Genomic DNA, 15828 nt, shown 5'->3' on the forward strand with positions numbered 1-15828 from the left:
AAGTTGTTTAACAGCGCTAAGCCCCTCCTCTAGCTTTGATCGGTTGTTTTCGGTCAGGAACGGTACATTTCTTTAGACAGCAGTAGTAGCTCAAGAAGGACGTGGAGGGGATCTATCTTTTCACAGATTATTTGTTTTATACTGTACTGTCACAAACATGGTGACAGTATTAGAAAATATGTGAAAAAACATATTGCATATAAAAGTTACATACTGTAGCTTTAGGTGAAAAGATTTGGAATCTGCATTTAGATAAAATGGCTTAAAATCAGATATTTGGGTGTTTCTTCATGTTTTTACTTCGTTCTGGTCGTATTGAAAGGCATACCCAGCTGTTTAACAGGACAACAGGTTGTGAGTTTTGCATGATTTGCTGTCTGCCGTCAGCATTTCCTTGTTTTAGAGTAGCGAAGCTCTCAGGATGTGAAATTTGTCTAGAAGGACAAACTGTCTGCGTCGTGTCGTGACAATGTCAGAAGTTCTCCTTTCACGTCAGTGAAGCTTGAATGGAGTCAAATGAGTTCCAGTCGTCTGCCTGGAAAAGGCCCAGTAATTAACCAGTTGAGCGGAGCAGGGCGAGGTCAGGCTCAGGCAATTAAGGAAGTGACAGCCCATCCAGCGCGGCGAAGGGCCGAGGCCTCATCAGCGAACAGATATCCAATGAAATACACATCGCTGGACCTTCATCCATGTCGGTTACAAGCAAATTCATTTAAATAAACACACTGGCTCTCTGACAGCCGCTGTCAGCTGTGATCATTTCACAAACTAGAGCAAAACAGGCTTCTACCCTTCTTTTGCCCTCTTTGAGCTCATTTGTTGATAGCAGGTAGAATTTTTTTTCATGATAGTTTTCTTTAATCAATGCAACTTTTGAAAAGTTCCAGATATTAATGATAACGTTTGCCTCTGCCCCCCCTCAGATGGAAAGGTGCTGTCTGTGACCTCGAAGGCTGAAAATGTGCATTTGAAAAAGCTGGATTTTAAGTTGATTAAAGATGCACTATTTAACTAAAGGGTGTGTAAAGTGAAGTCTGGGGGCCCCATTTGCGGCTCCTTGACTAATTTCTGTGGCCCCCGACCACATTTCAAGAATAAATTAGGACAAAAGTACTTTTAAATGAAAATCTACTTCCAAAAGTATTAGATGCAAAACAAAATGATCACATTTTCCAAGTTTTCAGATCTCCTTCTATTGTCATGGTAACTAGGACCGCTTTTACTCATTGACATGTACTCTAAAGTCCACCTTAGTGCACCCAAACTGCTTTTAAAAGCTCTGTTAAAACCTGGATAAATACAGCAAGTGTTTTCTAATAAAGACTGACCTATATCTTATTTTTTTAGTTTTATTCAACTTGTGGATCCATGGTCCTATTCTTATGAAAATATATAGATTTTATTTGCTTAAATAGAATAGTTCACAAGTACTTTATTGTTGAGATTGTTAAAAAAAAATAAACATTTTGTTAATTTCAGTTTATAAAAACATATTTTTGGACTGTGAGTAGTTTGGCCCATGTAACAAAAAGTTTGGACACCGCTGATTTAACTTTTGTAAACAATGTGGGTTTTTTTGTTTGTTTGTTTTTTTACATATTTGTTAAAACTGACTCTTTGTTGTGACGGTATAACATGAGACAGAGAAGGAATGCAGTGCTCCCTGTCAGAAACAACCAATCAGAGCCCAGAGAAGGGTCTTAGCGTTGCTCATTGTGCTGATGGGGGAGAAACAACTTACAGGACAACTGTTTATCCAGCGTCATCAGTGGCCGTCTGACAGCTTTAACAAGTATGTTCACAGAAATTACAAAGCCAGCTTTAAAGCAGTGAGTTGGAGTGTGGAAGAGTTTGGTCAGTGTGTCTCTCTGTGGTCTTTCCTGACCTGGGCTGACCTGCAGGGATGCCGCCTGCAGCTCTGAATAATAAAATGTGCAGATAGAGGAATAAGAAGTTTCCAGTTCAGAAAGCCGTTCTCTTTTGTAAAAGTATTCACCCCCCTTGCGGATTCTCACATTTCGTCATGTTGCAACTACAACCTTAGAACAAACCATTCACTCCAGTTACAGCTGCAGGTCTTTGGATCTGCAGCTGTAAGTGGAGCAACCCCCGCAGCATGATGCTGCCACCACCATGTCTGAACAGTGGTTTCCAGTGAAAGCAGTTTGCATGCAGACCAAATAGTTCCAAATTGGTCTCATGAATTTATGAATACTTTCATAAAACCTGTATCTACCTACCCTGTGTTTATTGTCTTATAACTTGGCACAGCAATTATCTGCACACTTTATTCTTAATATTTTTAATATTCTTAGTTCTCATTTTGTCTCCTGTATCTCGGCCCCTCCCAGCCCCCTGGTCCTCAAACTCTCCACAGTGGATTGTGTGAATGTGTGTGTGAGGCAGTTTGAGGTAGTGGGAAACGGCGTCAGGCAGTTATAAATGACCATCATTTCCCAAACCACTCCGTATGCCATTGTGGAGCGCACGTCGCCTCGGGGCGGATGGAGATGATGTGTGTGTGTTAGAGGGTGTGTAGGAGGATGTAAGGGGGGTAATGGAGGAAGTGACGGGGCCGCCTGTCCCAGAGGAACACCCTGACTGTGACGAGTAGCACAGATCCAGGTCCGGACAGCTCTGCTAAAATCCAACGCAACAAATCAAAGAGACGCTTGTAAGTTATCAAAAACTGCAGACTAGGCAGAAACCTCAGATGGGATTAATATTATTGAATTAGTTTGTTAGTTTTGGTTATTATGCTGGGCAGAGACAGAATATTTTATTACATTTAAGTATTCATTAATTCCTCTGACTCTTTGAATCCAGAATGGCTCACTTTCAATTACTACAGCTAACTAACAAAATAACAAAAACTGAAATTAAGAAAACATTTTTGTTAACTGAAATAAATAAATTGACAATTAATGGGGGAAAACTATAACTAACTGGAACTTTATTATGCATTTATAAAACTAACTAAAACAAATTATAATTATAATATCCTTTGCGTTTATGTTTATGAATATATGACGTGTTGTTGCAGAAAAGACTGGATAGTGTCAGATTGTTCAAGTTCATATGAGTGTGAAGTCAAAGCTGCAATAAAGATCCTTCACATCCTATCCTTGTACTTCCTGCTCATTTGGCCATTTGATTTAGTTCTGATTCGGTACTCTTTAGAAATTTTTTTCTTTTTTTCTATGTCAAAATCAATGGTTAGAGTTTTGCAGCAGTAAGATAAACACAACTTTCATATGACTCTGACCAAACTTAGATTCCTATAAAACTTGATCAGCAATTTGCAGGAATCTATAAAGTTCTAGTGTTTGTTGAGACTTGGAATGGATCAAGATCAGATTCTCATGCTGTGATGACCTTTGGTCAAATTGTCAAACGGAGTTCTAAAACAGCATTATGTTAATAAAATTGAAAAATTATCTTCCACACCATTACTGTTTGCTGTTTCACTAGCTAAAATATTTCCAAACAGCCAACCTTATCATCCCTGTGTACCAGGGAGAACTGGAACAAGGTTTTTTGTTTTTCAGCCAGCTTTCTGGCAGTGGTGAGCAACAGGATTTAAGAGATTCTCTCTGAGTTTCTGAAAATGTTCTGCTCTCTGCTTGATCTGCTCTCCAACTGGAGTTTCTCCTTTTTATGTGAAGTACAGCTACATAATGCAGAGCTACATTTTGTCACCTCTTTGAAATGGCTCAAAATATCAGGCCCAAAAAAATCACCACCTCTTACTTTCCAAAGTATGTTTTAGGCAAATAATGACATAGGCCATTATTTGCAAACCAGTTACAGCTAAAAAAAAATAACAAAAAAAACTAAACAAACAAACTATCATCATGTAGTTGCTTTTGTTGTTTGATGAAAACATATGGAGTTTCTACTCAAATTGCACATTAAAACCCTGAATATGCTGAGGCTCCACTGCAGCAGATCATTTCCAGAGCCTATTTGTTTTAAGGTTGCTCTGATAAGAGATTGCAGAAACTTGTGCCAACTAAACCCTGCTGCTTTCTGTTTTTTTGTTTTGTTTTGTTTTGTTTTGGGGTTTTTTTGCACATGCCTCCTCTTTGTCTCACTGGAAAGTCTCATCCAGCTTTGATGCACATTATAGAAGTCAACTCATTATTCTAACTTAAGAATCTTTTGTCAGTGGTATTTTCTCCTCTTTTAGCACTTCAGGATTTCAAATTGCTAATGACGTTTGCCTGTGCTCTCTCCCGCTGAGCTTATATTATCCTCTTTTTCTTTTTCCTCCTTATGGTCTTTGGTTTCACTCGGAGCTCAGCCATTGTGATTAAATTGGTTTATGAAAAGCAGCTCCATGAAGGATCAAACTTGTGGACAGGTCTTTGGATGTGATGTGGTTACAGACAGACAAAGTCTAAATCCGTTCACTGCAGCACTTCACTTTAATTGAATAAACAACTTTCCTCTGGTCTTGTTCTCTGTGTTGATTTAAAATCAAAATGCAGGACTGCTGTCCAGACTGGAAGGTATGTTATGAAATAACTGTCATACAGCCAAAAGAGTCACAAAGTAGCTTCAGGGCAACAAAGTCAAAGTTTTTTTTAGCGTCCATCACAAAGTCCTGATCCCAGTCCTGTAGAGAACTTGTGGGAAGATCTGAAATGATGTGTGGGATGGAGGCGACCTTCAACCCTGACTCAGTACCACCGGTTCTGTCAGGAGGGACAGACCAGAACTACTGAGAGAAGCTTCTGGAAGGAAACCCAAAAGGTTTGACCCAAATCATACAGAGTAAAGGCAACAAAATACTAAGGAGAGGTATGTAAACTTATCATTTGAAAGTAATTAATAAATACATCTCTCACATATTCTTTCTCATTATTGTGGAATTTAGCACATAGAAATAATTTTGGTAATTCTTACTGACCTGAAACGGTTGGTCTGGTTTAACTTTGGGCCAGGCAGGTTGGCCATCAGAAGGCCGGACCCACCACTGGTCAGAGAGCCAGGACAAAAAGCTGCATTATGTTTTCATTTTGGTGTATGTAAACTTCTGGTTTCATCTGTAGCTGTATCACATTATCCATTATTGATCATGCATCCCTCCTCACTTTAAATGTTCCTATAAATCATCCATCCATGTATGCATTATGTTTTTTCAGATTCTCTATGTTAATTCTTTTGCAGAAAAGACCTGCAGCACATTTATGGTAAACTTTTGCATTTACAGTTTACAATGCCATTGTAACAGCATCATAGCCATCCTATTTTCATTGCAATTCGAAAAGCAAGTACTGTGTCTTTGTAGCTCAGTAGTGAAAGGAGCAGAAATGGCGAAGGAAAGTGTGACAGCTTGGATTGTCCAAAGTCCCAAACGTCTTCCACAGAGGCCTGTTTTTCTACAAGAGACAGGTGAGGAATAGAGAGGACTACTTATGGAGCCAAATAGTGTGTGTTTGATGGCAGGCCCTTCTAAATCCCACACTCATCCATCATAAGTGGCATGCGTGGACTCTGAAGGCCTGATAATAGCCTTTTGCATTTTCACACTGCTCTTTGCCTCGTGGATTTGATCAGGGAGAGAGAGAGAGAGAGAGAGAGAGAGAACGGAGGAGTGGAAGAGGTGAGGAGGGTGAGAGTGTGTATATATTGTAATAGGAGGGCGGTGGGGGTTAGAACCCCTCGTCATCTCGCTTGCAGTCCTTCAAGACTTCTTGTCTCCTCTTCCTTTCCCCCCCTCGACATTTTAGGAAAATCACTCTCTGAATTGGAAAAGGGACCCCGGGGCCACAGGCGCAGGATCCGTGTTCTCTGGATAATTGACTCCCGTTGCCTGGTAATTCATCGCTTGCATATGCCAGCTAATTCATCAGGAAGAGGAGATGATGCCGACCTCGCACCATGGCCCTGCAGCCCCTGAAAACGCACACACACACCACACTCACACACATACGCACACTGTTGTATTTTCATGACTTGTAGGGACTTTACATTGACTCCCATTCATTTTCTACAACCTAACCCTTACCATACCCCAAGCCCTAACCATCACATACCTAACCCTTACTCTAAACCTAACCATCACAGACCTAACACCTAACCCAAAAACAGCAATTCCCCTCATGGGGACCAAGACAATGTCCCCATGAGGGGCAATGGTCCCCACAACCCCACATTGTAGACAGAAATAGGTTCCCATAAGGATATAAAGCCCAGGTACACATACGCACACATGTCGATGTTCACGCACACACGCGCGTGCGCGCATTTATACCTCAACACTTACCTGACGTTTGTAATAAATTACATACGTGTATGCACAAAAAGCACATCCGCAGCGTGGAGGGCCGAGTTCGCCCTCCTCCGCCTCCCACCTGCCCCAGCAGAGCCAGGAGCTCGGAATGAGAGGAGGGAGCAAGTGGCAAGTTAGAGGATGAAAAGTCCAAAATGATAAATGGGCTGCATTGTAGCATTATGAATGAATTATACCTCGGAAATACCTTGAGCAGTGGCGACTGTCAGCAGGTATCTATACTAATCTGGGTGAAATTATGGCCGTTTTCAACATGGAGGAGGCCAGCAGAGCCGTACAGAATTAATTGAGCAATCAGGCCATTAGAGAAAAGCATCATACTGAGCCCCGTTTCTGATGCAACAACATTCATCACTGCTGACCAGGATCCCGCCTGCTTTCTTCTTTCTCTTCTCTCTTTGCTCGCTCAGACAGAACCTTCCCATCTCTGACCAGATTAGGAACTGGGCGCCAACAACAAACAACAAAAGCTATCTTTTGTCTTTTTCCTGTGGCCGTGTCTATTTCTCACGGTTGTTACGCAGTCTTAAAGCTTTCAATTTGCACACCTCTCCCCATTTGTTTTACAGCCCAGGTCCCCGCCCCCGTCGGTGGGTCCGTGTTAAATTTTCAAATGAAAGTACATTAGCAGAAACCCGTCCAGTGATGAATGAGGCGGACCGCACTGCGAGGTGCGGGACATTTGTTTGTATTGTTGGTTTCTGTTTAAAGTCTATCTGGGGGTCCTGACATAATGGTCTGGGGTTAGGATGTTTTAGTGAGCAGAACTGCTGCTGCTCTGGAATCACTGCTGGATCAGCTGCAGTTCAGACAGATGAGCCGTTTCTGCACTGAAACACAGAGGGAGGTAAAATGTGATCTGTGGATCTGCTGAGGAGTTACGAAAGCCCACGTGGCTGCACTAACGTTGGACTTGATGAAACCCAGTGGACCAACACCAGGAGATGACATGTTTCCACCAATCATCACCATGGAAACAACACATTGGACCACAAGCAATGTGGATTCTGGGCCTCTCCACTCTTCCTCCAGACTCTGGGACCTTAACTTGTAAATGAAATCCAAACTTTATTTTAATCTGAAAAGAGAACTTTTGACCACTGAGCGGTCTTTTCTCTTTAAAGCTGCAGCAAGTTACTTTTATTTTTTTTTTTTATGTTTATATATAGTTGTTGAAACTGCCACCACGTCAGACAGAATGGTGTGAGACAGATAATCTGTGAAAAAATCAAGTTACTTTTCTTTCTCCCAGTGCTCTCAGTTGTAACTACAAACAACCAATCAGAGACAATAGGAGGGTCTTACTGCTGTCAATCATGCCCTCCTCCTTGATCTCTGTTACCATGTAGCTTCTTCCCATCAGCAGATTCTGTCGCTAGTCAGCATGGCCACAGATGACGATGGATAAACAGTTCCGATAACGGTGAGTTGCTTCTCCACTATTGACACATTCAGCAGTGACAGCATGAGATTGATTTACAGCACTTAGCCCCTCCTCCTGACTCTCATTGGTTGTTTTTGGTTGGGTAGTGGTGCATTTCTTCGGTGGCAGGAGCAGCTCAGGGAAGACGTGGAGGAAATCAATCTTTTCACACAATAGCTGTTTCAGATTATGTTTCCTCGTGACTGTTTTAACAAATATGGAAAAAAACTTATTTTGAATGAAAGTCAAATACTGCACTGTGACTTATTACTTGGAATGTGACAGTTGCAAAGCTGTTTTCTGGACACATCTGTTCATGTTGCCTTGTTTAAACTCTAGTTCCAGCTCATGCCCTGTGAATCTTTCCCCAATCTTTTGAATAGACTAAAATTACTCTTTTAAGCCCTTTTAGAAATATTGTAATATCTAAGATACCAAATGTTTTATATTACCAACTTTACAGAATTCACCCAAAGTTTACAGATTTTTAACCCAAGGCATGTTTTAACATGAATGAAAAAACTTCCTTAATCTGTAGAAGAGTATGAAGGGTAGCCGTAATTACTCTAATGACTAATAGGGATCCAAAGAAACCAAACAAACAGCTGCCAGAGTTTTTCCTTCCACAAAACTTTCCATTAAAATACCTGGAAATAGCACTCTTAACAGAAAGTTTTTTTCTGACATAATATAGAACATTGCTATTGCAAAAGAGAAATAAAATGATATAGTATGCTACCCCGTTTATATATTAAGCATTTATCATATGTGGCTTTCCTTCCTGAAGCAAACTCAGTCTCTGTTCATGTGCAGCTGCCATGTCTGCAGTATTTCCCCTGAGTGTGTACACCATATACAGTATGTTCTCTATTTAAATCTCTTTATTTTATTCTAATCTAATGTGATAGTAAAATTTTCAGAAAAAAATGAATTTGGGGTTTTCAGAAGCTGCAAGACACAAAGAACAGAAAAAAATGCTTGAAATATTTCAGTGAATAATAATTCTGTATGATTTTTTTAGATGAGTTAAATTAAGCATTTGATTATAGTCTTGTTCTCTGAGGCATTTTCTGTTGCTATAGACATGAATGCTAAATATATTTAAGTCAAACCTTGATTGTTTTGCCATGTGTTCACAGTCCAGTTAATGCTAAACATGTTCATTGTCATAAATTACATCCTGGTCGTTCTCGGGCTTCTTCACATCAAACTAGATCACACTCACAGTTTTTATTCATAATTTAGGCCACTTTATTCCTTTTACTTTTTATTTATACCATGCACATTAATCATTACTAATTTTAGCTTTTAAGACTACTGCTTTTCTAAGACTGCAGATATTTTTTCATTAAGTCATTAATTTATTTATTTTACAAATATGTTTTCCCAGAGTATTTAATAATTTTCCTGAAAAATTTCATTTACGATTTATACTAATAAATAAGTTTCTAATTCTGGCCCAATAAGCCTGATTTGCTATGAATTAACTCTTGAAGATATTTTACATCTTCCAAATATTTCAGAGCCGCTAAACTCGCTGATCTGCGCTGATCCAGATGTTTCTCTCACAACTGCTGAAAACGGGAAGGTTTGTTCCGATATCTGACCTCTGCCTCCCTCTAGTGGACAAGCCGCAACTGCAGAAACGACATCCAAAACCACAACGAACATAATACACGACAACAGAAAGCAAACACACAGGAATGCACTAACAATATCAGCAATACTAACAATAATGAACAGAATATAGATTGCCATAGAAAATATGGCAAGATCTAAAGGACAAAATAAAAAGCAAGTAGGTGATCAAAAACCATTAGATCAAATCACATTGAGATTTAAACAATGACTATCTCAAGAGAAGTAACTCGTGATTTAATGTAATGAATGCTCCTTCCATAAAAACATCTCCTATATACACATCCGAACACACCTAGCAGCTGACTCCCAGTCTGGGCCGTTCCCTAAAGCCATCTATGCTCGAATGTAACAAATGGGTCTTCCAGATGGACCCTAACCCTAAGCTTACAGGAAGTGGTTAAAATGTGGCTTAAGGACAATGACAATAATGTTTTTTAGTGGCCACTACAAAGCCTTGATCTCAGTCCTTTAGAGAATTGGTCTGAAAAGTTGTGTAGAAGGTGTCCTTTAAACCTGACTCCCTTCCATCGTTTCTGTCATGAGGAATGACCAGAACTCCAGCAAACTACTGTGAGAAGCTGGTGGAAGGAAGCCAACAGGCTTGACTGAAGTCATGCAGTTCAAAGGTAATGCTACCAAATGGATGTAAACTTATGATTTAGAAGATAGAAATAAATAAACTCCTGACATATTTTTTCTCTCATTATTGTGGCGTCTAGCAAAGAGAAATAATTTTGGTCGTTCTAGCTGACCTGAAACAAGAGATGTTTGTTCTGATTTGATTTCAGGCAATAATAAAAAAAAAAGGTATTTTATTTGGTGTATGTGAACTACTGATTCCAACCGTATATTAAATGTTGATGTTAATGTAAACAGATGGTGGTGTGTTGTTAATGCAAAGCAGAGAGAGGGCAAGGACTACAGAAGTAGAAGCTGAGAAATTGGTTGTGTTACGCCTCCTGCTGGAACATACTAAAACTGCCTTCATTCAGAACAGTTTAGATCACTTTATTAGTTTTTTTAGATTTGCAAATACAATAACACAAGATGCCCTCCACTATTAGTGATATATCACATTTCAGTAGCAAACAGGCCCCTAAATCGGCATCTTTAGCTGAATCCTACACACAGTGCAGAACAACAAACATACAGAAACTACAAGACTTTTACTAGTTTGTCTCTTTTAAATAAGCTTTTCACCTTGATCACTTGAACCAAGTGATTGAACGGATCCCTCAGCTTGCCAAACAGGTAAAAGCTTAATTTCAAAAACATCAGACATTAACACCAGAGAAAAGGCAACAGGTGGAGTGTGGAAAAGAGGAAGATGAGAGGAAGAGTCCACAGTGGGCAGCAACAAGGACCAGATAGTCAACCCAGATTAAAGAATGAGGGTTTTCAGGCACTGCAAACTAGAAATCCAATATGTCTGTCTTGCATATAAAACTTAATGACGACCAAATATGGGAGAAAAAAGATAATTATTTGCACCTCTGAAATTGTGTTTCTCATTATTACATGTCCACAGTAATACACAACCTCCTTTAGAACATGTTGATTCAATGTTTGAAAATTCAAGATATGTGAGTGGCCAGACTGACTGATATTAGTAACACATACTGATATGAATTTATATTAACATGTGTTGTTAATCTGCTAATTATCAATTGATGAATCACACTGGTTTTCTTCTTGGAACAAGAACCCTGGTAATTTTGGCTTACTATTAATTAAAACACTAGGGGGCAGCATAGTTTATTGTTTTCTTTAGATCCTCAGTATATCTTAGTCTTTATTCTTGTATCCTTGTGTTGGTTCATATTTTGAGTTAGGGCGAAATATAAAATTTTACATGTTACAGTCAAACCAGAATAGATCAACAACAGAAAAGGTCGGGCAACATTTTGTATGCTGGTTTTGTATTTCATTTGAGCTTTTTGAGTATCAGTATATTTATATAGAGCCTAATACCAAAACATGTCATTTCATTGTGATGCTGATCCTCTTACATGTTCAAAGAATATATTGCATTCTTTGAACATGCATTTTTAAAAGAAAATAAAAATTATCAATAAAGAAGAGCATGGGAAATGACTCAACAGAAGCATATTGCAGAATGGGTTTTATTGAGCCGGTTTTTCCACATGTTTCGAAGTTTTGTGTTTTCAGTTTTCTTTGAGCTCAGCTCCATCTTCCGGTCACTCTCGCGCCAGTACCTTGTATCTCGCGCGCTGCTTCCGGGAGGGGATTCGCATTCTCCACGACAGACCAATCAGAGGACAGGTCTTCCGGGAAGCGTCCCGTTGCTATGAGGCTGTGCTGAAGGTTATAGCCGTTCTGGACCGGCAGTTGGGGTGAGTTCTGCACAAAAGTTAAACACATGAGTCGTTGCTAACTTAAATAGCCAGGAAAAGGAGGAAATATTATTTTGAACCTGTATCTTAAAATTTTCGCCTCTTTATATTAGCTTGTTTTTTTTTACACAGTCTTGGGGCTACAGAAAAACCGAATCAGATGCGACAAAGGAGGAAAGTTAGAGGATTTTAGAATTCCTCCATTAAAACGAATACGATAGTTATCTTGACATCACTGTTGCAGCTTGGAAACAGAAAGGGTTTTTTTTTCTGTCAGAGGCTCGAGACAGCTGAAGTTTCGGTAGTAACTCCACTACACACGGACACGCCTCTCACCGGGTCTCTGTCCAATCCCATCGCTTTTAGTTCTGCAACCGACCAATCATCGCAGCTATGTAAATCACCTCCTGAACACTGTTGCCTCGGGACTGTTTTAATGTGAAGCTGCCAGATTTATCTGTCAGACGCAGCGCCGTGGAGTTCAGATAAAGTCAGTAGAGTCCCAGAAGGCTCCAGCGAAGCTTGGCTGTTCGCTACTCTTTTTTTTTTTTTTTTTTTTTTGCAAGACGGTCGGATTGAGTTTAATGTACAACATGACATTTGAGGAACTAAGTGGGGATTATTCTCAAGAAAGGTAAATGTCATTTGTTATGCATGATTTATTTAGCATTAGTAGCTTTGTTCCACAGTAGATGAAACAGTAGTAGCACCGCTCTGACGGATAAAAGCCAATATGGAGCTGCAAAGTTTCTGTAGATGGGCTGGTTTGAGCTTAATGTAGTGTAGCAGACTCGGTATTGTCTTCTTAGGTTCATGTGCTGTTTAAAGTCTCTTCAGCCTTAATATTAGTTAAGGCTCACTAATAGCCTTAGCTAATATTAGGGGTATTAGTTACAATAATCTTAAACGGAGAAGGTGGTTAGCAAGACGTTTAATGTCGTGTCGAGTTCCAATATTTCCCATTGAGTTCTGCACTTCATGATGCATTCAAGTACACCTCGTACAGTAGGTTGTCTGTATCGAAAAACCATGACGTGATGTAATGTCGCCGCTGTTTCTGCAACATTTCCCGAACAGTCATAATAGCTATTGCTACTGTTGTGCTTTGTTTAATAACGAGTTTTGATTGTTATTAGATGATCATAACTCTTTGAAATTCTTCGCTATAGTAAAATCATCCTTATCACTATCAACCTAAAATCTAGTGTAGCAACTTTGAATATGTTTTAATAGACTTTTATTTTTTCTTTCAAAGAGATATAAATTTATCTGAAGTAATTTTTTTGTGGAAAAAAGGCTAATTATTATTTTAGGACTATTATTTTAGGAAGGTGACGATCTTTAAGTCAGTAAAAAAAAATGGTTTAATCCTTTAATGTCCATTTACACCAATGAAAACACTTGAAAATCTTATTTTTATAGTGTTAACCTTTTGGATCACATTTTTCTTTGTTTCACTATTGGTAGTCTATTGCACAACTTGACTTGAATGCAGCGTGGAGGGACCTCTGAGGACCGGAGGGACCTCGGTTTGACACAACACCGTTATGAACATGCATGTGTCTGTGCTTTGCAGAATGGATACGGTGGCGAAAGCCTTGGAGGAAGTCCTCACCTCTGCCTTGCCTCAGGGCTGCATTACGGTTGGCGTCTACGAGGCAGCTAAGTCCCTCAACATGTGAGTACAGACTGCGATGCTTGTATTTCTAGCAGGGTTTGCTGGTCGCCACCTCGCCTTAACGCTTTCCTCTCCAACAGAGACCCCGACAATGTGGTGCTGTGCATCCTGGCCACTGACGAGGACGACGTTAAAGACGTGGCCCTGCAGATCCACTTCACGCTCATTCAGGCTTTCTGCTGCGAGAACGACATCAACATCCTGAGGGTCAACAACACCCACCGGCTGGCAGAGATCCTGGGGGGAGGCGGAGGGAAGCAGAGCGGCGGGGAGCCCATGGACCTGCACTGCGTCCTGGTCACTGTGAGTGCTGCTCGCCGTGTTTTCTGTCCTGTTCGGCCGTAACTGTGTCTGGGATGGAACCTTTGATCTCCTGGCTGTGGGCACGTGAGCGAAACTCTTACTCAGAGGGGAACTTGTCCGCACTTGTTCCTGTGCCTGTGATAAAGCGATGGCAGAGCTCCTCCTTCATCTGACATCTGAAGAATTTCATGTGGAATCTGTCGTTATGCAGAAACAGGGGCTGGCAGAGATCTGACTCAGGGCTGAAAGAAAATACATTTGCTTTGAAAATTTCTAGGATTCTAGGAGCTTTATACATTTTTTACTAACTTTTTATGAATTTTTTGGTACACCTCCGTTTAACACAGAGATGCACTTGTGGTTTTGTCCACTTGTTAGATTTTATTCATTCATTGTTTCAGTGATTCTTGTCTTGAATGTTTATGGAAACAGTCAGTGGGTCTGGCTGCCCTGCAGTGTCAGGTGAAATTTACCCTAAGAAAAGGTGGAAAGTGAGAAATTCTTCCTGTTGCACAGTTGACTTTGTGGTAGACTATAAAATCGGCGTAGTGGAAAGTAAAGGCGCACAGACAAATCAGCCGGCAGATAAATCAGCTCTGGTTTTCTTAATTTTGGTAGATTGATCGATACTTACACGTGAAACCGATATTATCTGGACCTTATCTAGCTCTGCAAAGGCCTGAAAATCAGCCACTGTCACCTTTTGCTCTTCAGTGACAGAGCACTGACCGTTAGCTCCGCCCACCAGGTCACGTCTCCATGGTGACCACCCCACTGTTGTAAAGTTGTTGTCACTATATTTAGCGACTTTTGAGGCAAAAACAATCGCTATGCGCCAACATCTGAACGACCGGCTTTTTAAAGATCGGCTAGAAAACTGCAGTCGGTGCGCCCCCTGGTGGAAACACCACAGCAGTCACACTGAGCCAGAGATGAAGTTTGGATGATTAACATCAGTTTTCCTTCTTGCTTTCAGAGCCCTCACTCCACATCATGGAAGGACCCCGCTTTGAGCAAGCTGAACCGGTTCTGCAGAGAGAGCCGGTGCATGGACCAGTGGGTTCCCATCATCAACCTGCCCGAGCGATGAGCTCCCCCGGACCGCCCCGCATAGAGGAGACCCTGTTCGGAACCAAATCATATCTGCACAGGAGGCATGCTTTAAACCCCACCTGACACCATGCTCCCACCAGAGAAAACAGGTCAGCTGCAACGCTGGTTGCAGAGAGCACAAAAAAAAACTAAACAAAAAAAAAAACAAGAAAGAGAAAAAAAAAAACATGCTGTCAGTGTGGGATGTGTTCAAAACCAAAATAAAAAAAAGCGTGGGGTCGGGATTTCCACTTCGAACTGGGTTTGTTTGGAGTTAACGTCCGCGGGCCGTGGCGAGCGAGAGGCGGCGGCGGCGGCGGCGGACTCAATTCGTCTGGAGGTGGAAGTGTTACGAAGCTTGTGTGCTTTTCAGTGTGACACCCCGCAGCCGAACACAAGGACTGTACGCTGTTTGTTTGGCAACGTCTCCGTGGCGATGGGGAGGAGCGGGACAGCGACCCCTTAGCGCGGAGCTGCCGAGCCGCTGAGCGGACCCAGGCCTCAGGCTCTCTGCAGAAATAAAGCACTTGTTGAAACACTGGAGCTGCTGCAGTTTAACTTATTCATCACAGCCGTTCATGTTCAGGTTGATGTTCTGATTTCAAAAGGGAAAACCTTCATTCTGTTTTACTGTTTCTTCTATATCTATCAACACACCAGCTGTTTTTTTTGTTGTTGTTTTATTTTTTCTAAGTGAACTAGTACTTTTGTTCAAATTTAAGTTATTTCTAATTATATTTATGCATATTTATGTTATTATTTTTTACAAACTTGCACGATTTGAGTACCAGACAAATGTTTTCCTGTCAATAAAGTCTTCTTGGAAACAAAATGTAAAATGTGTGGGGTTGATTTTTGTTTTGTTTTGTTTTGTTTTCCTTGCTGAATGCTGAGCTGCAGTGAAAGAGAGCGTCACGTGTGGACAGTAGGGGGTCAGGCTGGCCACTGCGGCCCCGCTGTGGCCCCGGTTCCATCCCTGGCCTAAGCAGAACAATGACCGGCCCAACCCGGCCGCTGCTCAGGCTTGTGCCGCGGTCAG

At 40.9% G+C, this 15828-nt stretch overlaps 1 protein-coding gene and 1 long non-coding RNA gene across 3 annotated transcripts; one reads left to right on the plus strand and one right to left on the minus strand.

Annotated features, from left to right (window-relative positions):
• Positions 1-11467: 11467 nt before the first annotated feature.
• On the minus strand, positions 11468-13468 carry LOC114147178 (uncharacterized). The gene is made up of 2 exons (XR_003596032.1): positions 13332-13468; positions 11468-11723 (listed from the first exon to the last, which is right to left on the minus strand). It is a non-coding gene; the product is annotated as an uncharacterized LOC114147178 (long non-coding RNA).
• Positions 11585-15330, plus strand: gadd45aa (growth arrest and DNA-damage-inducible, alpha, a). 2 transcript variants are annotated; one of them, XM_028021756.1, is made up of 4 exons: positions 11585-11716; positions 13293-13394; positions 13475-13697; positions 14674-15330. In XM_028021756.1, exons 2-4 carry the CDS (start codon positions 13294-13296, stop codon positions 14785-14787), a joined length of 438 nt encoding a protein of 145 aa, XP_027877557.1. In that variant the 5' UTR covers positions 11585-11716; position 13293; the 3' UTR covers positions 14788-15330. The 2 variants fall into 2 exon arrangements, with proteins under 2 accessions (XP_027877557.1, XP_027877556.1); XM_028021755.1 differs by lacking the exon at positions 11585-11716 and adding an exon at positions 11970-12350.
• The last annotated feature ends 498 nt before the right edge of the window (positions 15331-15828 follow it).

The sequence above is a fragment of the Xiphophorus couchianus genome, chromosome 6 (genome assembly GCF_001444195.1).
Source record: "Xiphophorus couchianus chromosome 6, X_couchianus-1.0, whole genome shotgun sequence".
Taxonomy (NCBI): Eukaryota; Metazoa; Chordata; class Actinopteri; order Cyprinodontiformes; family Poeciliidae; genus Xiphophorus; species Xiphophorus couchianus.